The 21,077-nt window shown below is 49.8% G+C and overlaps 1 protein-coding gene across 1 annotated transcript; it reads right to left on the bottom strand.

Annotated features, from left to right (window-relative positions):
- Positions 1 to 312: 312 nt before the first annotated feature.
- pus1 (pseudouridine synthase 1) lies at positions 313 to 19,271 on the bottom strand. The gene is made up of 6 exons (XM_070886410.1): positions 19,170 to 19,271; positions 18,285 to 18,520; positions 12,771 to 12,908; positions 10,451 to 10,553; positions 8,902 to 9,599; positions 313 to 1,428 (listed from the first exon to the last, which is right to left on the bottom strand). Exons 1-6 carry the CDS (start codon positions 19,195 to 19,197, stop codon positions 1,375 to 1,377), a joined length of 1,257 nt encoding a protein of 418 aa, XP_070742511.1. The 5' UTR covers positions 19,198 to 19,271; the 3' UTR covers positions 313 to 1,374.
- Between the last annotated feature and the right edge of the window lie 1,806 nt (positions 19,272 to 21,077).

The following is a 21,077-nucleotide window of genomic DNA, read 5'->3' on the forward strand; positions in this document are numbered from 1 at the left end:
AGTGGGAATCGGGAACTCTCTCCATCAAAAAACCTGTGGGTGCTGGGGGTCAATTGGAGTTTTCAAGACTGGGATCGTTAGCCAAGATTTCGTTAGCCAAGGAGATCACGGGATGCGGATAATTGGGGTTGCGGTATACATCAGCCAAGAACTAATTCAACAGCCTAATTGACCGAATGGCCTCCCGCCCCCATGTTCCTAAACAAAGATGCAGATTTAAAACCATAGAATTACTTAGTGATGAAAAAGATGGATAGGAAATATCATGTTTCAAAAAATGTTGTGGAATGTATTTTTTGGTGAACTTCCTTCACTTTTTTTTTTATTTTTAAACAAATACATCAGCTTAAATGCCGCACAGCGACACAATCCTGAAATTCAGGTACAATAAAGCTTTGACTGCGTTAATGTACTGCGGCAGCAACGCGCAGATCCATTATTCCACCAACAAAGGGAGGCAACGTTATCGCAAGACAGGATTACAGGAGCAACAGCAAAGGTCCAAAGTCCAATGGAAGTTGTCCTCTGAATTTGGCTGTTCCCACACCCAGCTAAAAAAACAAATATATAAAAGAAAGATTCAATAGCAACTTACAAAAGGGAACTGGATAAATACCTGACAGGGAAAAAAAATTAGCAGGGCTATGGGGAAAGAGCAGGGGAGGAGTGGGACTATAATTGGATCGCTCTTTCAAACAGAGATGAGGAGGAATTTCTTCTCTCTGAGGGTTGTAAATCTGTGGAATTCTCTGCCCCAGAGAGCTGTGGAGGCTGGGTCATTGAATATATTTAAGGTGGAGATAGACAGATTTTTGAGCGATAAGGGAATAAAGGGTTATGGGGAGTGGGCGGAGAAGTGGAGTTGAGGCCAAGACCAGATCAGCCACGATCTTATTGAATGGCGGAGCAGGCTCGAGGGGCCGAATGGCCGACTCCTGCTCCTATTTCTTACGTTCTTTCAAAGAGCCGGCACAGACTCAATGGGCCAAATGGCCTCCTTCTGTGCTGTTATTGTTTTGTGTGTCTATCACATTACTCCCCCTCCACCAGAGTGTTACAAACAATTTAATAGGGAAAACATTCCTCTGCTAGTGCTCCTTAAATCTCCGTCTTAGCAAATGATTGAAACAAATTATTAATTGGAGGAGGCACAGTCCAAAATACATTTTCTTCCTTTTAAAAAAAAACCCCAGATTGAAATGTAAAAACTCAACAACTTGGGGCTGGGTCTCGCTGCCCAGAGTAGTCTGTGGAAGTGTCCCGTATGGACAGCTGATCCAGGGAACTTCCAACTGATGCACCGTGATCCTAGTCCTCGCATCCCGCCAGCTGGCCCGGGGAGCGTGTTGGAAGGTCCAGCCCCGAGCGAACAGCTCAGTCAGAATCGTCTCCATCACAGCCATCCTCGTCCATGTCATCGCTCACTTCCTGAAAGCAGAGGGGAAGGGGTGGGAGAGGAGGAAGGTAAAGAAAGTGTTTTGAGTCAAAACTCTGAAACATGCAAGGTGGAGATAGAGAGATTTTTGAACGACAAGGGAGTCAAGGGTTATGGGGAGCGGGCGGGGAAGTGGAGCTGAGCCCATGATCAGATCAGCCAGGATTTTACTGAATGGCGGAGCAGGCTCGAGGGGCTGAATACTCCTCCTAATTCTTATGTAAAACTTGAGAGTTAGGGAAATGGTTGGAAAATGGACTTCATCGTTCATAAGAACATAAGAATTAGGTCATCTAGCCCCTCGAGCCTGCTCCGCCATTCAACAAGATCATGGCTGATCTGACCGTGGACTCAGCTCCACTTACCCGCCCTCTCCCCGTAACCCTTAATTCCCTTATTGGTTAAAAATCTATCTATCTGTGATTTGAATACATTCAATGAGCTAGCCTCAACTGCTTCCTTGGGCAGAGAATTCCACAGATTCACAACCCTCTGGGAGAAGAAATTCCTCTCAACTCGGTTTTAAATTGGCACCCCCATATTTTGAGGCTGTGCCCCCTAGTTCTAGTCTTCCCGACCAGTGGAAACAACCTCTCTGCCTCTATCTTGTCTATCCCTTTCATTATTTCTATAAGATCACCCCATATCCTTCTGAACTCCAACGAGTAAAGACCCAGTCTATTCAATCTATCATCAGAAGGTAACCCCCTCATCTCCGGAATCAGCCTAGTGAATCGTCTCTGTACCCCCTCCAAAGCTAGTATATCCTTCGTTAAGGTGACCAAAACTGCACGCAGTACTCCAGGTGCGGCCTCACCAATACCCTGTACAGTTGCAGCAGGACCTCCCTGCTTTTGTACTCCATCCCTCTTGCAATGAAGGCCAACATTCCATTCACCTTCCTGATTACCTGCTGCACCTGCAAACTAACGTTTTGGGATTCATGCAGAGTTTCATGCACAAGGACCCCCAGGTCCCTCTGCACCACAGCATGTTGTAATTTCTCCCCATTCAAATAATATTCCTTTTTACTGTTTTTTTTTCCCCCCCTCAAGGTGGATGACCTCACATTTTCCGACATTGTATTCCATCTGCCAAACCTTAGCCCATTCGCTTAACCTATCTAAATCTCTTTGCAGCCTCTCAGTGTCCTCTACACAACCCGCTTTCCCACTAATCTTTGTGTCATCTGCAAATTTTGTTACACTACACTCTGTCCCCTCTTCCAGGTCATCTATGTATATTGTAAACAGTTGTGGTCCCAGCACCGATCCCTGTGGCACACCACTAACCACCGATTTCCAACCCGAAAAGGACCCATTTATCCCGACTCTCTGCTTTCTGTTAGCCAGCCAATTCTCTATCCATGCTAATACATTTCCTCTGACTCCGCGTACCTTTATCTTCTGCAGTAACCTTTTGTGTGGCACCTTATCGAATGCCTTTTGGAAATCCAAACCACCTCCGTCAATAAAGCCGGATTTTTATTTAATATTTCAACATTGAGATTTAAATGCATTAATCATTGATAAAATGCTTTAATTATTCCAAGTTTTAAGCCAGAGCCACGTCGCGATGGCGGCTCAAGTGGGAATTAGGATGGTGATGTCCATCATACGACAATGGCAAATTAACACAGCCCACATAAAGTCATTGATCAGAGTATCGCTGGTGCAATTCAGACAGGTGTTCGCTGGCAGAGTGTGCTGGCCGATATTTATCCCTGAACCAACGTCACTAAAACAGATGACCCTGATCACGCTGGTGTTCGTGGGAGCTTGCTGTGCGCAAATTGCCTGCCGCGTTTCCTACAGGTTAGATGCAGGAAGAATGTTCCCGATGTTGGGGAAGTCCAGAACCAGGGGACACAGTCTAAGGATAAGGGGTAGGCCATTTAGGACCGAGACGAGGAGAAACTTCTTCACTCAGAGTTGTTAACCTGTGGAATTCCCTGCCGCAGAGAGTTGTTGATGCCGGTTCATTGGATATATTCAAGAGGGAGTTAGATGTGGCCCTTACAGCTAAAGGGATCAAGGAGTATGGAGAGAAATCAGGAAAGGGGTACTGAGGTGAATGATCAGCCATGATCTTATTGAATGGTGGTGCAGGCTCGAAGGGCCGAATGGCCTACTCCTGCATCTATTTTCTATGTTTCGATTGCACCAGTGACTACACCTCAAATATACTTCATTGGCTGTAATGCGCTTTGGGACATCCAGTGGCTGTGGAAGGTGTATGTAAATGCACGACTTTCTACAAGCCTACAATATCAAATGGGCAGCATTGTTGTTACGTCGTGAAATGTGCCAAGTTGAAGGATCGCTCGGCAGAAACTTCCTGCCACAGCAGTTCTTAGCGTGGGGTCACCAGCTACAGAAATCCAGTGAGTCGGAATAGTCTACAATCTGTCTCCCTGCTCTAACTACCCGTGCACCTTGATCAGAGTGGCCCAGACTGCAACCCAGACCATCGTCCCACCGATTCAATTCTTATACTAGATGGGAGAAGCCGCAACAACACAAGAAACACAGTGCCATCTGCTTCTGCCCCTTGGGTCTCCATAGCCACCCTCCCCATCACTGGGGCATTGCAGCTACAGTACGTCCAACCTAGAGCTTGCATCTCAACAATTCACCAAGCTTTCTTCAACAGCATTTCCCTCCCCCTCGACCTCTGCCACCAAGAAGGACAAGAGCAGCAATGTCAGGGGAACACCTCATCATTGTCATCGACAGTCCCTCGGAATCGAGGAAGACTTGTTTCCACTTTAAAAGTGAGTTCTCAGGTGGGTGAACAGTCCAATCCGGGAATTACAGTCTCCGTCACAGGTGGGACAGACAGTGGTTGGAGGAAAGGGAGGGAGCATCTTCACCACACGGACTGCAGCGGTTCAAGAAGGCGGCTCACCACCACCTTCTCGAGGGGCAATTAGGGATGGGCAATAAATGCCGGCCTTGCCAGCGACGCCCACATCCCAGGAATGAGTAAGGACATTTCAAAGATTATTCCACACTTCCTGCACTTGGAGACAAGACAATTTTATAAAAGTTGGTACGAGTAGATAACAACATCTTGTATTTATATAGCGCCTTTAACATAGTAAAACATCTCAAGGCGCTTCACAGGAGTGTTATCAAACAAAATTTGACACTGAGCCACATCAGGAGAAATTACGGCAGCTTGGTCAAAGAGGCAGGTTTTAAGGAGCGTCTTAAAGGAGGCGGAGAGGTTTAGGGAGGGAGTTCCAGAGCTTGGAGCCCAGGCAGCTGAAGGCACGGCCACCGATGCTCAAGGGATGCTCAAGAGGCGATAATTAGAGGATCGCAGAGATCTGGGAGGGTTGTGGGGCTGGAGGAGATTACACAGATAGGGAGGAGCGAGGGCCATGGAGGGATTTGAAAACAAGGATGTGAATTTTAAAATCGAATTTTATAAAAGTAATAAAACTATTTTTTTTAAAAACTGATGGCAAAACTATACAATTCAAAGATCTGGGCCAGAATTTGCGGTCGGAAGTACCTGGTGGTCCCGGAGGAAGGAACACTTGCACTCCGAGGCCTCGATGAGCAGCCCAGCGCAGAGGCCCACGTATCCCGGGATTGTACGGGTATCCTGGGATCACGGGGGCCTGGACCACCAATCACAGTGTAGTATTCTCATTGACAGTAAAGATGAGTTCCCTTTGTACCCAGCTCCCGTTACTATCAATGAGAATACCCCCAAAACACAGAAACACAGCACATAAATTAAAAAACACCCGACATATTTAACATTAATTGAAATTGAATTAAATCAAATGTTTTAGAAAATGTTTTTTTTTAATTTTTAAAATGTTTTAATTGGGTTAAAAATAAACTTAACTTAATGGACAGCGATTTTAATATAAAAATGTGTGATATTAAATGTAATTTTTCTATCTTTTAAAACTCTTACGCTCCAGCTTTTGACAGGCGTAAGAGTTTGAAGGACATTCGCTGGGCAGGAGTTACAGCAAATAGTCCAAATCTTCGCCCGCGAAGGCCCTTTTCCTGGGGATGGGTTGGAACTGTCAAAAGACATTCTGACAGTTCGCAAGCATCGGGTTCTCAATGAGCCTAATCCTGGAATCTGCGGGACTTCTTCGGGCACGTAAACACCTGGAGAGGCCGGAATTTATGGCCCTGCATTTATCGATGCTGTAATCGAACCGGGGACAAATCTATAGTTGTCGTTACTAGAACAAGCTTAGTGTATTCATACCAATGGGAGCAGAGGGCGAGAACACACAAGCCAATATGCTTTAATATTGTGCACCAGCTGGTGAGATACCCTCGAGGATTATCACCCCAACTCGGTGCAGCGGCTCCCTGGTTACACGCTTGTACAGGTTGAACCTCCCTTATCCAGAACTCCCTTATCCAGAACCACTCCCGGCCACTGGGTGGCGCATGCGCAGAACTCCGACATGAACAAATTGAAGTCCGTCCTCGCTACCGACTCCAGCAATCGCTGGCCTGACCCCGCCATCCATCGCAGCCCCCCCCCCGATCACTCTGCCGCACTCCCAGCCCCAAGCCAGCCAGCCAATCACAGACCTTCCCTTTCGCTCTTTCCTGCACTCCCCTTTTCCCTGCCTTTACACTTCCTTAAAAACCCGTCACATCTCTAACTTTTCCCAGTTCTGACGAAGGGTCATCGACCCAAAACGTTAACTCTGTTTCTCTCTCCACAGATGCTGCCTGACCCGCTGAGTGTTTCCAGCATCCGCGGTATTTTGCTGTTGTAAAGATTTATAACTGTTCTTTCAGATAAATTTCTATTTACCATTCAAGTGGACACAATACAAAACTTTCCCGCCCATATCCAAATTTAGGATTCAGCAGAGGAGGACAAAAGGTTTAATTAAGAGGGGGAGAAGCGACTATGAGAGGAAGCTTGCCGGAAACATAAACAATGACTGCAAAAGTTTCTATAGATGTGTAAAGAGAAAAAGATTAGTGAAGACAAACATAGGTCCCTTGCAGTCGGATTCTGGTAAATTTATAATGGGGAACAAGGAAATAGCAGACCAATTGAACAAGTACTTTGGTTCTGTCTTCACAAAGGAAGACACAAATAACCTTCCCGATGTACTAGGGGACCGAGGGTCTAGTGAGAAGGAGGAACTGAAGGATATCCTTATTAGGCAGGAAATTGTGTTAGGGAAATTGACGGGATTGAAGGCCGATAAATCCCCAGGGCCTGACAGTCTACTTAAGGAAGTGGCCCTAGAAATAGTGGATGCATTGGTGATCATTTTCCAGCAGTCTATCGACTCTGGATCAGTTCCTATGGACTGGAGGGTAGCTAATGTAACACAACTTTTTAAAAAAGGAGGGAGAGAGAAAACGGGTAATTATAGACCGGTTAGCCTGACATCAGTAGCGGGGAAAATGCTGGAATCAATCATTAAGGATGAAATAGCAGCGCATTTGAAAAGCAGTGATAGGATTGGTCCAAGTCAGCACGGATTTATGAAAGGGAAATCATGCTTGACAAATCTTTTTGGAATTTTTTAAGGATGTAACTAGTAGAGTGGACAAAGGAGAACCAGTGGATGTGGTGTATTTGGACTTTCAAAAGGCTTTTGACAAGGTCCCACACAAGAGATTGGTGTGCAAAATCAAAGCGCATGGTATTGGGGGTAATGTACTGACGTGGATAGAGAACTGGTTGGCAGACAGGAAGCAGAGAGTCGGGATAAACGGGTCCTTTTCAGAATGGCAGGCAGTGACTGGTGGAGTGCCGCAGGGCTCAGTGCTGGGACCCCAGCTCTTTACAATATATATTATATTAATGATTTAGATGATGGAATTGAGTGTAATATCTCCAAGTTTGCAGATGACACTAAACTGGGTGGCGGTGTGAGCTATGAGGATGCTAAGAGGCTGCAGGGTGACTTGGACAGGTTAAGCGAATGGGCAAATACATGGCGGATGCAGTATAATGTGAATAAATGTGAGGTATCCACTTTGGGGGCAAAAACACGATGGCAGATTATCTGAATGGCAGCAGATTAGGAAAAGGGGAGGTGCAACGAGACCTGGGTGTCATGGTACATCAGTCATTGAAAGTTGGCATGCAGGTACAGCAGGCGGTGAAGAAGGCAAATGCTATGTTGACCTTCATAGCTAGGGGATTTGAGTATAGGAGCAGGGAGGACTTACTGCAGTTGTACAGGGCCTTGGTGAGGCCACACCTGGAATATTGTGTTCAGTTTTGGTCTCCCAATCTGAGGAAAGACGTTCTTGCTATTGGGAGTGCAGCGAAGGTTCACCAGATTGATTCCAGAGATGGCTGGACTGACATATGAGGAGAGACTGGATCAACTGGGCCTTTATTCACTGGAGTTCAGAAGGATGAGAGGGGATCTCATAGAAACGTATAAGATTCTGACGGGACTGGACAGGTTAGATGCGGGAAGAATGTTCCCGATGTTGGGGAAGTCCAGAACCAGGGGACACAGTCTGAGGATAAGGGGTAGGCCATTTAGGACCGAGATGAGGAGAAACTTCTTCACTCGGAGAGTTGTTAACCTGTGGAATTCCCTGCCGCAGAGAGTTGTTGATGCCAGTTCATTAGATATATTCAAGAGGGAGTTAGATATGACCCTTATGGCTGAAGGGATCAAGAGGTATGGAGAGAAAGCAGGAAAGGGGTACTGAGGGAATTATCAGCCATGATCTTATTGAATGGTGATGCAGGCTCGAAGGGCCGAATGGCCTACTCCTGCACCTATTTTCTATGTTTCTATGTGCGTATTTGTACCAGATCAGTACTCAGTTTGTGGGCAGAGTTAGTGCCCCATCAATCAGGCGACACAGGCACCAATTCAGGAGTATTAGCCTGAAAATCCCTGCCGAAAATATTCTAAATCACTGAAAGCACTCGGGCTAAACAGAGACCCAATAAAAATGCATTTTGTTACCATTGCTCTATGTTATAAGAACATAAGAAATAGGAGCAGGAGTCGGCCATACGGCCCCTCGAGCCTGCTCCGCCATTTAGTACGATGTTGGCTGATCCGATCATGAACTCAGCTCCACTTCCCCGCCCGCTCCCCATAACCCCTTATCGGTTAAGAAACTGTCTATCTCTGCCTTAAATTTATTCAATGTCCCAGCTTCCACAGCTCTCTGAGGCAGCGAATTCCACAGATTTACAATCCTCAGAGAGAAGAAATTCCTCCTCATCTCAGTTTTAAATGGGCGGCCCCTTATTCTAAGATCATGCCCCCTAGTTCTAGTCTCCCCCATCAGTGGAAACATCCTCTCTGCATTCACCTTGTCGAGCCCCCTCATAATCTCATACGTTTCGATAAGATCACCTCTCATTCTTCTGAACTCCAATGAGTAGAGGACCCAACCTACTCAACCTTTCCTCATAAGTCAACCCCCTCATCCCTGTTGTCACAAAGTTATTAAAAAAGAGAATGGATTGTGGATTACCTTTGAGTGGTTCGCATTTAACTGAACTCCTGATACTGTAGCACTAAAGTCATGGATTGGAAGGGTGTTGAGCCAACTAGTCATGGACTGCTCCTCAATTTCAGTCTTAATAATGGTAGGATAGATGTAATCCTCTTTAAATGCCAAAATTTGTTCTTCAATGTCTGCCCACTCCAGGGCCTCGTGAACGCCGTCATTCCCAAACCGGTTGTTGTACTTCTCAAAATGGACTGTGTCCAAGACCAGCCCCAGCCCCGGGGCCTTGGGCACATCGACCTTCTCCTCGCCCCAGCTCCGCGCCATGATGGACTCGGGGGCGTGACCTCTCACCACGGCAATCACCAGGCCAATCATCTTCCTTATCTGGTGCATCATGAAACTCTGACCCTTGACCTTCAGGACGGCCAGCTCCACCCCTTGGCGCACGAAGGGTGCCTCACAAAACATCTCCATGATGTAGCGCTTGGCGCTGGGGTCGCGCGGGCCCTTGCCGGACGTGAAGTTGTGGAAGTTGTGGGTCCCTTTGTAGCAGGCCAGCAGCCTGTTGACGTGGCCCAGTGCCCCACTGCTGAGACGGTACTCCGGGTCCTGCCAGTCGTGGTCCTTGTGCGCGAAGGCCAACGTCGGCAGCATGTAGAAGTAGGTGCGGGCATCGCACGTGTTCTTCGAGTTGAACCTGCCGGTAACCCTCTTCAGTCCTGGCGAAGAAAACAACGAGCCATCAGGAGACACAAACCAGCAGACAGAACATGCTGATGGTACAAAACGCAATGCAAGTTCCAAAAGAAAGACTTGCATTTCGATAGCGCCTTTCACAACCACCAGATGTCTCAAAGCGCTTTACAGCCAATTAGACACATTTTGGGGTGCAGTCACTGTTGTAATGTGGGAAACGCAGCAGCCAATCATACGCACAGCAAGCTCCCACAAACAGCAATGTGATGATGACCAGATAATCAGTTTTTAGTCATGTTTATTGAGGGATGATCATTGGCTCCAGGACACCGGGGATAACTACCCTGCTCTACTTCGAAATTGTGGCCACGGGATCTTTTACATCCACCTGAGAGCAGACGGGGCCTCGGTTTAACGTCTCATCCGAAGGACGGCACCTCCGACAGTGCGGTGCTCCCTCAGTACTGCCCCTCCGACAGTGCGGCGCTCCCTCAGTACTGCCCCTCCGACAGTGCGGCGCTCCCTCAGTACTGCCCCTCCGACAGTGCGGCGCTCCCTCAGTACTGCCCCTCCGACAGTGCGGCGCTGCCTCAGTACTGCCCCTCCGACAGTGCGGCGCTCCCTCAGTACTGCCCCTCCGACAGTGTGGCGCTCCCTCAGTACTGCCCCTCCGACAGTGCGGTGCTCCCTCAGCACTGCACTGGAGTGTCAGCCTGGATTTATGTGGTCAAGTCCCTGGAGTAGGACTTGAACCCACAACCTTCTGACAGAGGTGAGAGTGCTGCCCACCGACACACTCATCGGAATATAATTTTTTTTTTTTAACTCTCACATTGGGCTGTCACATCAATAGAAGTCCAGAGGCGGCCATTACCCAATATTTTAATGCCTGGTGGTAAGTTTCCGTTGATCTTATCCACTAGGTCATCGATGAGCCAGAGTTTCAGTGAGACGATTTGACCAGCAGCAGAAACACCCTGGAAAATAGCAAACACCGTTGGTGTTAGAACAAGTAAACGGCTAGATCGTTGTTGCCCCACATTCTGGGGGTCATTTTAACCCAAGCCGTCCATTGGGGAACGGACTGGATCGGGTGCAACACTGGCTTTACACCAGGGCAGAGTGATACTGGGCGGGGTGTAAAACCAGCCTTTCACGCGATCCCGGGGGATCTCCGCCTGGAGAGCAATTTCCCCTCGGGGTTTTCCCCATGCGCAGACCCGTTAAATGCACACACGGTATTGCGTCCAGCGGCAACAGCCCGCGAACGGCCTGCGCGGGACCTCCTGACTGATACACGGCCACGCGCCCCGGGGGGAAACACTGCTGGAGAGTTAGCACCCCACAATATTTCTACCGCAAATAAAATGAAGCTGCAGAGGAACTAGTTTGTTCCGACAGGGCAACTGTGAAATGCAGGCCCCAGGATTCATAAGAATTAGGAGCAGGAGTAGGCCATTCGGCCCCTCGAGCCATTCAATGAGATCATGGCTGATCATCTACCTCAATTCCACTTCCCTGCACTGTCCCCATATCCCTCGATACCCTTAATATCCAAAAATCTATCGATCTCAGCCTTGAATATACTCAGCGACTGAGCCTCCACAGCCCTCTGGGGCAGAGAATTTCAAAGGTTCACCACCCTCTGAGTGAAGAAATTCCTCCTCATCTCAGTCCTAAATGGCCGACCCCTTATCCTGAGACTATGACCCCTGGTTCTAGGCTCCCCAGCCCGGGGGGGAAACACCCTCCCTGCATCTACCCTGTCAAGCTCTAAGAATGTTGTATGTTTCAATGAGATCACCTCTCATTCTTCTAAACTCCAGAGAATATCGGCCTAGTCTGCTCAATCTCTCCTCATAGGACAATCCCCCCATCCCAGGAATCAGTCTGGTGAACCTTCATCCATGATCAGATCAGCCATGATCGTATTGAATGGCGGATCAGGCTCTTACGCTCTTACGTTCCCTCTGTGGCAAGTATATCCTTCCTAGGGAAGGAGGCCAAAACTGCACAATTCCAGATACAGATGGGAGAATCATCCCCAAGTCAAACGCATACACTTCCTGCCGGGGGGGGGGGGGCAAGAGGTTGGGAGGCAGCGCCAGTCTGGGCTACTGCTGCTCGTTTTGTTGTGGCCCCTTACGGAGTCAGTGTCGGCAGAAGCCCTTGCTACAAGGAACCTGAAGAGGCAGAAAAACGCCACCCAGAGATTAATTACTGCACAGTACGATGAGCCAGATTCAACCACAAAATGTGGCAGAATCTGATTTGCAAATGAAGAGATCAGCATAAGAAATAGGAGCAGGAGTCGGCCATTCAGCCCCTCGAGCCTGCTCGATAAGATCTTCAATAAGATCACGGCAGATCTGATCCTGGCCTCAGCTCCACTTCCCCACCCGCTCCCCATAACCCTTGAATTGTAAGAATAATGAATTTAAAAGATCGCTGGTCCGTCAATGCAAGTGCCTTTCTCTCGATCCCTATGGTTTTTGCCAGAGTTACTTAACAATTACATAGAACGTAGTCTGTGCTGGTGTTTATACTCCACACCAGTCTCCCATTCCATTGGCCTCATCGCAGCCTTCCAACATCTCTCCATTCCCTTTTCTCTCATGGACTCATCCAGTTTCAGTTTGAAAGCACCGATGCTATTCACCACAACCACTCCCTGTGGCAGCAAAGTTCCACAAACCCCTGGATCTCTCCTCATTCCCCCATTGGGTTTATCGGTAACGATCCTGTATTTGTGACCCCCAGTTTTGGGTTCTCCCACAAGTGGAAACATTCTCTCCACATTGACCCTGCCCAACCCATTCACAATGTAAAGACCCTGATCAGGTCGCCTCGAAGTCTTTCCCGAAAGCTGGAACCTCTCGGTTCTGGCAGCATCCTTGCACTTGCTCGCAGTGCTTCTTTGTCTTTTTTATAGCAGAGAGACAATACTGTGCACAGTACTGGAAGTGCAGCTCTCCGAGGGTCCTATAATTACCGGCAATAATTCATGGTGCAGAATGGAGTCAGTTGTAAGCACAAGTGAACAAGAATGTTGACACGAACCGTCTATTAGTGACTACAGCTGAGCTCACTGTTCGCTACAGCTCTGGCGATCAATATAATCAATACAACTAGTCCCACATGACGATGAACAAAAGCAGTTCAGCATCGCAATGAAGAGAAATCACAAACTGTACCTTGTCGGTTCTGGCACATCTCTGAAAGGACATTTTCCTCATATCGTCACCATGGTTCTCCGGAATACACTCCGCCTTTACCAAGGCCTTCACCAGCTCATCCTCAATGGTCTTAAACTGAGATGATCCAACATTTCGCTGTTTTTAAAGAAAATCCCAGAAAACAAATGTTTGTTAACGTCACAGAATAAAGAGATTGCTCTGCTTTGTCTGGGGTTGTTTTCCTTGGAACAGGAGGAGGCCGAGGGGCGATTTAATTGAGGTGTATAAAAATTATGAGGGGCCTGGATAGAGTGGACAGGAAGGACCTGGTTACTTTAGCAGAGTCCACAACATGAGGGCGTAGAGTTAAAGTAATTGGGGGGAGGTTTAGAGGGGAGTTGAGGGGAACTTTCTTCACCCAGAGGGTGGTGGGGGTCTGGAACTCACGGCCTGAAAGGGTGGTAGAGGCAGAAACCCTCACCACCTTTAAAAAGTACCTGGATGTGCACTTGAAGTGCCGTAACCTGCAGGGCTACGGACCGAGAGCTGGAAAGTGGGATTAGGCTGGGTAGCTCTTGGTCGGCCGGCGCGGACACGATGGGCCGAATGGCCTCCTTCCGTGTCGTAATTATTCTATGATTCTATGTCCTGTGCTGCTGAATACCCTCAGACAAAGATACCATGCGGGCCAGGTCTGTGCTAGCATTTCTCTCACAGCTGCCTACTCCAAGCCCACTCCAGTTACTCTCCAGTATTCCGCCCCTCTCCCATTTTTCCAGGCAGTGGGTGGATGTTGCGGTTGCCATTTACACCTCCTCTGGACGCATCTTTTGTTTCTCCATTTGCTCCATCACCACCTAACTTTTGCCTCTCACCATCCATCATCCCTTTTATCATTGAAGCTCTCCTGCCTTACGCCCTCTCACAGACCCTCCCCTCTGTTCTCCCTCCCCCCTTTCCCCAGCTCTGTCCTCGCTAATGAACGGCTAAACCTCAAACATCTTCCAGTTCTGAAGAAAGGTCATCGGCCTGAACTGTTCTTCGCTGCGCAGATGCTGCCTGACCTGCTGAGTGTTTCCAGGATTTCCCATAAAGGAACACAAGAACTAGGAGCAGGAGTTGGCCATTCGGCCCCTCGAGTCTGCTCAGTCATTCAATGAGATCACGGCAGATCTTCGACCTCAACTCCACTTTCCCGCCCGATCCCCATATCCCTCGATTCCCCATCGACTCAATAAAAAAATCTATCGATCTCAGCCTTGAATATACTCAGAGACTGAGCCTCTTCAGCCCTCTGGGGCAGAGAATTCCAAAGATTCACCACCCTCTGAGTGAAGAAACTCCTCCTCATCTCAGTCCTAAATGGCCAACTCCTTATCCTGAGACTGTGACCCCTGGTTCTAGACTCTCCAGCCCGGGGGAAACATCTTCTCAGCATCTTCGCTGTCAAACCCTGTCAGAATTTTACACGTTTCAATGAGATCTGTTTTTATATCTTCAATATTTCGGTTTTGAAGCAAGGCAGGATACAATGCTGGAACGATCCATGGTCCTGGGTTTAGCAAGCCAGCAGTTGGCAGCTGATATCTCACATCGAATTATAAAAGTGAATTTAGTCAATCTGGCCATTTATGGGCTGGTAGCAGAAATACCACGACAGTGAAAGGCTAACGGGTTCACCTCCACTGCTCTGTGGCCTGACCTACACCTGACCATAGTCCCGCAGTACTTGGCCCATTCTTAATACCTTCGGAAGTAGCCTAGAGCCACTACTTGTAAAAGCATCAGCACCTACTTACAACTTGCATTTCTATAGTGCCTTTAACAACAAATTGTGCTTAAATAGCGCCTTTAACGTGGTAAAATGTGCTTCACAGGAGTGCTACAAGACAAAAATAATTGACTCTGAGCCAGATAAGAAGAAATTAAAGTAGGAAAACATCCTAAAGATACTTCACAGGAGCGGTTATCAAAGAAAATTTGACAGCGAGCCACATATTAGGACAGGTGGACAAAAGTTTGGTCAAAGAGATAGGTTTTGAGGAGCGCCTTAGAGAAGAGAGAGGTGGAGAGGTTTAGGGAGGGAGTTCCTGAGCTTGGGGCCCAGGCAGCTGAAGGCACGGCCACCGATGGTGGAGCGATTATAATCAGGGATGCTCAAAAGCCCAGAATTGGAGGAGCGCGGACAACTTAGGAGTGTTTTAGGGCTGGAGGAGATTACAGACATAGGGAGGCGTGTAGGGGCTGGAGGAGGTTACAGAGATAGGGAGGGGTGTAGGGGCTGGAGGAGGTTACAGAGATAGGGAGGTGTGTAGGGCTGGAGGAGGTTACAGAGATAGGGAGGGGTGTAGGGGCTGGAGGAAGTTACAGAGATAGGGAGGGGTGTAGGGGGCTGGAGGAGGTTACAGAGATAGGGAGGGGTGTAGGGGCTGGAGGAGGTTACAGAGATAGGGAGGGGTGTAGGGGCTGGAGGAGGTTACAGAGATAGGGAGGGGTGTAGGGGGCTGGAGGAGGTTACAGAGATAGGGAAGGGTGTAGGGGGCTGGAGGAGGTTACAGAGATAGAGAGGGGTGTAGGGGGCTGGAGGAGGTTACAGAGATAGGGAGGGGTGTAGGGGCTGGAGGAGGTTACAGAGATAGGGAGGGGTGTAGGGGCTGGAGGAGGTTACAGAGATAGGGAGTGGTGTGAGGGCTGGAGGAGGTTACAGAGATAGGGAAGGGTGTAGGGCTGGAGGAGGTTACAGAGATAGAGAGGGGTGTAGGGGGCTGGAGGAGGTTACAGAGATAGGGGGAGGTGTAGGGCTGGAGGAGGTTACAGAGATAGGGAGGGATGTAGGGCTGGAGGAGGTTACAGAGATAGGGAGGGGTGTAGGGGCTGGAGGAGGTTACAGAGATTGGGAGGGGTGTAGGGGCTGGAGGAGGTTACAGAGATAGGGAGGGGCAAGGCCGGGGAGGGATTTGAACACGCGGGTCAGTGGAATGCAGTCGCTGGCTCGGGAACAGTTTATTCGGGCAATAAATACAGCCTACCTAGCATCACCCACATCCCACCTATACATGTTTATAAATCCCTATTTAAAAGAATTTATGGACCGTGCATCAACAGCCATTGTTTCGCTAACTTCCCCTTTAATTTGTATCCATATGCACAAAAATCTATTCAATGGATGCATTTTATCTTAAAACAGTACAGCACAGGCCATTCGGGCCATCGGGTTTGCACCGGCTCGATCGAGGAGCGATCTAGTCAGTTCCACTCTATATTTCCCTGCAATATTTTACTTGTTCAAGTATTCATCCAATTTCCTTTTGAAAGTTACCATTGAATCTCTGTGCACCACCCCTTCAGACTGTGCATTCTATGCCACAATTGGATTGCTTAATAAGCCCAATTGGCAGCACTCTCGCCTCTGAGTTACAAGGTTGTGGGTTCAAGTGGCACCCTGTGCGGAGGGGAGCGGGTAGGTCCGAGGGCCTCCTCGTAGGACTGCTCCTGTGCACAGCAAAGGGTGCCATCAGCCGATCCAGGCAGCGGGCGACCGAGGGGGTCGTTCAGCCCGACTGCCTGCCTCTCTTCCGCGCCTACATCCGGGCCAGGGTGTCCCTGGAGATGGAGCACGCGGTGTCCACCGGTACGCTCGCGGCATTCCGCGAGAGGTGGGCGCCGGAGGGACTGGAGTGCATCATCACCCCCGGCAACCAAATTTTAATTTGATTTTATGTTTTAAAGTTTAATTTGTTTTAATTGCCGGGGTTTTTAGTGTCCCCCTCCACTTTTAGAGGGGGCACTTGGAAAAAAAAAACTGATTTTAGTGCCCAAAAAAACCCCCCAAAAAAACGGGCCTTGTAGTGTTTGTAGTGTCCCCCAGATCGGGGGGCACTTGATCTAATGTTTGTTTTGTTTATTCAAAAAGAGTTGTGGGTTCAAGTCCCATTCCAGAGACTTAAGCACAAAAATCGAGGCTGACATTCCCAGTGCAGTGCTGAGGGAGTGCCGCACTGTCGGAGGGGCACTGTCGGGAGGGGCAGTACTGAAGGAGCGCCGCACTGTCGGAGGGGCAGTGCTGAGGGAGCGCCGCACTGTCGGAGGGGCAGTGCTGAGGGAGCGCCGCACTGTCGGAGGGGCAGTGCTGAGGGAGCGCCGCACTGTCGGAGGGGCAGTGCTGAGGGAGCGCCGCACTGTCGGAGGGGCAGTGCTGAGGGAGCGCCGCACTGTCGGAGGGGCAGTGCTGAGGGAGCGCCGCACTGTCGGAGGGGCAGTGCTGAGGGAGCGCCGCACTGTCGGAGGGGCAGTGCTGAGGGAGCGCCGCACTGTCGGAGGGGCAGTGCTGAGGGAGCGCCGCACTGTCGGAGGGGCAGTGCTGAGGGAGCGCCGCACTGTCGGAGGGGCAGTGCTGAGGGAGCGCCGCACTGTCGGAGGGGCAGTGCTGAGGGAGCGCCGCACTGTCGGAGGGGCAGTGCTGAGGGAGCGCCGCACTGTCGGAGGGGCAGTGCTGAGGGAGCGCCGCACTGTCGGAGGGGCAGTGCTGAGGGAGCGCCGCACTGTCGGAGGGGCAGTGCTGAGGGAGCGCCGCACTGTCGGAGGGGCAGTGCTGAGGGAGCGCCGCACTGTCGGAGGGGCAGTGCTGAGGGAGCGCCGCACTGTCGGAGGGGCAGTGCTGAGGGAGCGCCGCACTGTCGGAGGGGCAGTGCTGAGGGAGCGCCGCACTGTCGGAGGGGCAGTGCTGAGGGAGCGCCGCACTGTCGGAGGGGCAGTGCTGAGGGAGCGCCGCACTGTCGGAGGGGCAGTGCTGAGGGAGCGCCGCACTGTCGGAGGGGCAGTGCTGAGGGAGCGCCGCACTGTCGGAGGGGCAGTGCTGAGGGAGCGCCGCACTGTCGGAGGGGCAGTGCTGAGGGAGCGCCGCACTGTCGGATGAGACATTAAACCGAGGCCCCGTCTGCTCTCTCAGGTGGATGTAAAAGATCCCACGGCAGTATTTTGAAGAAAAGTTGGGGAATTCTCCTTGGTGTCCTGGGGCCAATATTTACTCCTCAATCAAAACACACACCATCCTCACTTGGAAATATATCGGCCGTTCCTTCATCGTCGCTGGGTCACAATCCTGGAACTCCCTCCCTAACAGCACTGTGGGAGCACCTTCACCACACGGACTGCAGCGGTTCAAGAAGGCGGCTCACCACCACCTTCTCAAGGGGCAATTAGGGATGGGCAATAAATGCCGGCCTTGCCAGCGACGCCCACATCCCAGGAATGAATTTTTAAATAATAGGTTTGGTCATTGCCGTTTGTGGGAGCTTGCTGTGTGCACATTTGTAATGTCGCATTTCCCACATTACAATAGTGTCTACATTTCAAAAAGTACTGCACTGGCTGTAAAATGCTTTGGGACGTCAAGTGGTCATGAAAGGCGCTATATAAATGCAAGTCTTTCTTTTATAATAATAAAAATAGAATAGAAAAAAACCAATGTAATAGAGGAGGATTGTTTGTGTGCAGTGAGGGGGTGCAGTATTGCGAGGGCTCCCTCCTTGCCTGCATGCCGTGGTAGCCTTTCCCCGAATAGGCCAGCAGCAGGACCACTTTCCGCTTCGGGCACTTCTTGCTCTGGTCCTCCTTCAGCCTTTTGGCCGCCTGCAGCTGCCCGCCGGCTTCTGGCTTGCGCTTCCCCCCCGGCTCCGGCTCCTGCTCCGGGCCGGCCCGCCGCTCCCCGCCCTCCAGCACCGCGCTGGCCATACCTTGGCCTCGGCCCGCGGCCCCGGACTGGCACCCTGCGGGAGAGAGGGGCACAAACACATCGATTAGAGTCGGCATGGCGGCCTCCCGGCCAATGCAGCGCCGGGACTGCTCCTGCTGCAAGCAGCCGGGCCCTGCATTACTGCTGCAAGGTGAATGCACCGACCGAGTCCTGCAGAAGTAGCCGGGCCCTGCATTACTGCTGCAAGGTGAATGCACCGACCGAGTCCTGCAGAAGTAGCCGGGCCCTGCATTACTGCTGCAGGGTGAATGCACCGACCGAGTCCTGCAGAAGTAGCCGGGCCCTGCATTACTGCTGCAGGGTGAATGCACCGACCGAGTCCTGCAGAAGTAGCCGGGCCCTGCATTACTGCTGCAGGGTGAATGCACCGACCGAGTCCTGCAGCCCGGCCTTGCAAAGCTGCTGGAAGGAGGAATGCACCGACAGAGTCCTGCAGAAGTAGCCGGGCCCTGCATTACTGCTGCAGGGTGAATGCACTGACCGAGTCCTGCAGCCCGGCCTTGCAATGTTGCTGGAAGCACAGTCAGAGTGCTGCAGGAGCAGCCGGGCCCTGCATTACTGGTGCAAGCGCCATTGCAGCGACCAGGCCGCCGCAGATCCAGCCTCTCTCAGTATAAAACCATGCGGCCGGAGCCGCACCGATGAAGGAAGGAAGGACTCGCCTGCTCGCCCACCGCCTTGCACCACCATGTGCAGCAACACCGCTTCAACCAGAGAGCGGAGACTGCAGCGTGGAGCGGATCCGCAGCCCGGCCCGCTCACTGCCGCCCACCGACACACAGCAGCGAGCTGTTCCACCCACCGACACCACATGGGGCTGCACTGTATCCGGATATATTACACCGTATCTTGCACGGTGTCCAAATATATTGCACTGTATCCGGATATATTGCACAGTATCCGGATATGTTACACTGTATCCAAATATGTTGCACTGTATCTAAATATGTTGCACTGTTTCTAAATACATTGCACTGTATCGAAATATGTTGCACTGTATCCAGATATATTGCACTGTATCCAAATATAATGCATTGTATCCAGATATATTGCACTGTATCCGGATATATTGTACCGCATCTAAATATATTGCACTGTATCTAAATATATTGCACTGTATCCACTACAACACTTGTACATCCCTGTCTGGCGTAAAAATAAAAAAGGGAAGGTGGCTCAACCGTGGCTATCAAGGGAAATTAGGGATAGTATTAAAGCCAAGGAAGTGGCATACAAATTGGCCAGAAATAGCAGCGAACCCGGGCACTGGGAGAAATTTAGAACTCAGCAGAGGAGGACAAAGGGTTTGATTAGGGCAGGGAAAATGGAGTACGAGAAGAAGCTTGCATGGAACATTAAAACGGACTGCAAAAGCTTCTATAGGTATGTAAAGAGAAAAAGGTTAGTAAAGACAAATGTAGGTCCCCTGCAGTCAGAATCAGGGGAAGTCATAACGGGGAACAAAGAAATGGCAGACCAATTGAACAAGTACTTTGGTTCGGTATTCACTGAGGAGGACACAAACAACCTTCCGGATATAAAAGGGGTCAGAGGGTCTAGTAAGAAGGAGGAACTGAGGGAAATCCTTATCAGTCGGGAAATTGTGTTGGGGAAATTGATGGGATTGAAGGCCGATAAATCCCCAGGGCCTGATGGTCTGCATTCCAGAGTACTTAAGGAGGTGACCTTGGAAATAGCGGATGCATTGACAGTCATTTTCCAACATTCCATAGACTCTGGATCAGTTCCTATGGAGTGGAGGGTAGCCAATGTAACCCCACTTTTTAAAAAAGGAGGGAGAGAGAAAACAGGGAATTATAGACCGGTCAGCCTGACATCGGTAGTGCGTAAATTGATGGAATCAATTATTAAGGATGTCATAGCAGCGCATTTTGAAAGAGGTGACATGATAGGTCCAAATCGGCATGGATTTGTGAAAGGGAAATCTTGCTTGACAAATCTGGAATTTTTTGTGGATGTTTCCAGTAGAGTGGACAAGGGAGAACCAGTTGATGTGGTGTATTTGGACTTTCAGAAGGCTTTCGACAAGGTCCCACACAAGAGATTAATGTGCAAAGTTAAAGCACATGGGATTGGGGGGTAGTGTGCTGACATGGATTGAGAACTGGTTGTCAGACAGGAAGCAAAGAGTAGGAGTAAATGGGTACTTTTCAGAATGGCCGGCAGTGACTAGTGGGGTACCGCAAGGTTCTGTGCTGGGGCCCCAGCTGTTTACATTGTACATTAATGATTTAGACGAAGGGATTAAATGTAGTATCTCCAAATTTGCGGATGACACTAAGTTGGGTGGCAGTGTAAGCTGCGAGGAGGATGCTATGAGGCTGCAGAGCGACTTGGATAGGTTAGGTGAGTGGGCAAATGCATGGCAGATGAAGTATAATGTGGATAAATGTGAGGTTATCCACTTTGGTGGTAAAAACAGAGAGACAGACTATTATCTGAATGGTGACAGATTAGGAAAAGGGGAGGTGCAACGAGACCTGGTTGTCATGGTACATCAGTCATTGAATGTTGGCATGCAGGTACAGCAGGCGGTTAAGAAAGCAAAT

The sequence above is a fragment of the Pristiophorus japonicus genome, chromosome 8, assembly GCF_044704955.1.
Source record: "Pristiophorus japonicus isolate sPriJap1 chromosome 8, sPriJap1.hap1, whole genome shotgun sequence".
Classification (NCBI taxonomy): domain Eukaryota; kingdom Metazoa; phylum Chordata; class Chondrichthyes; family Pristiophoridae; genus Pristiophorus; species Pristiophorus japonicus.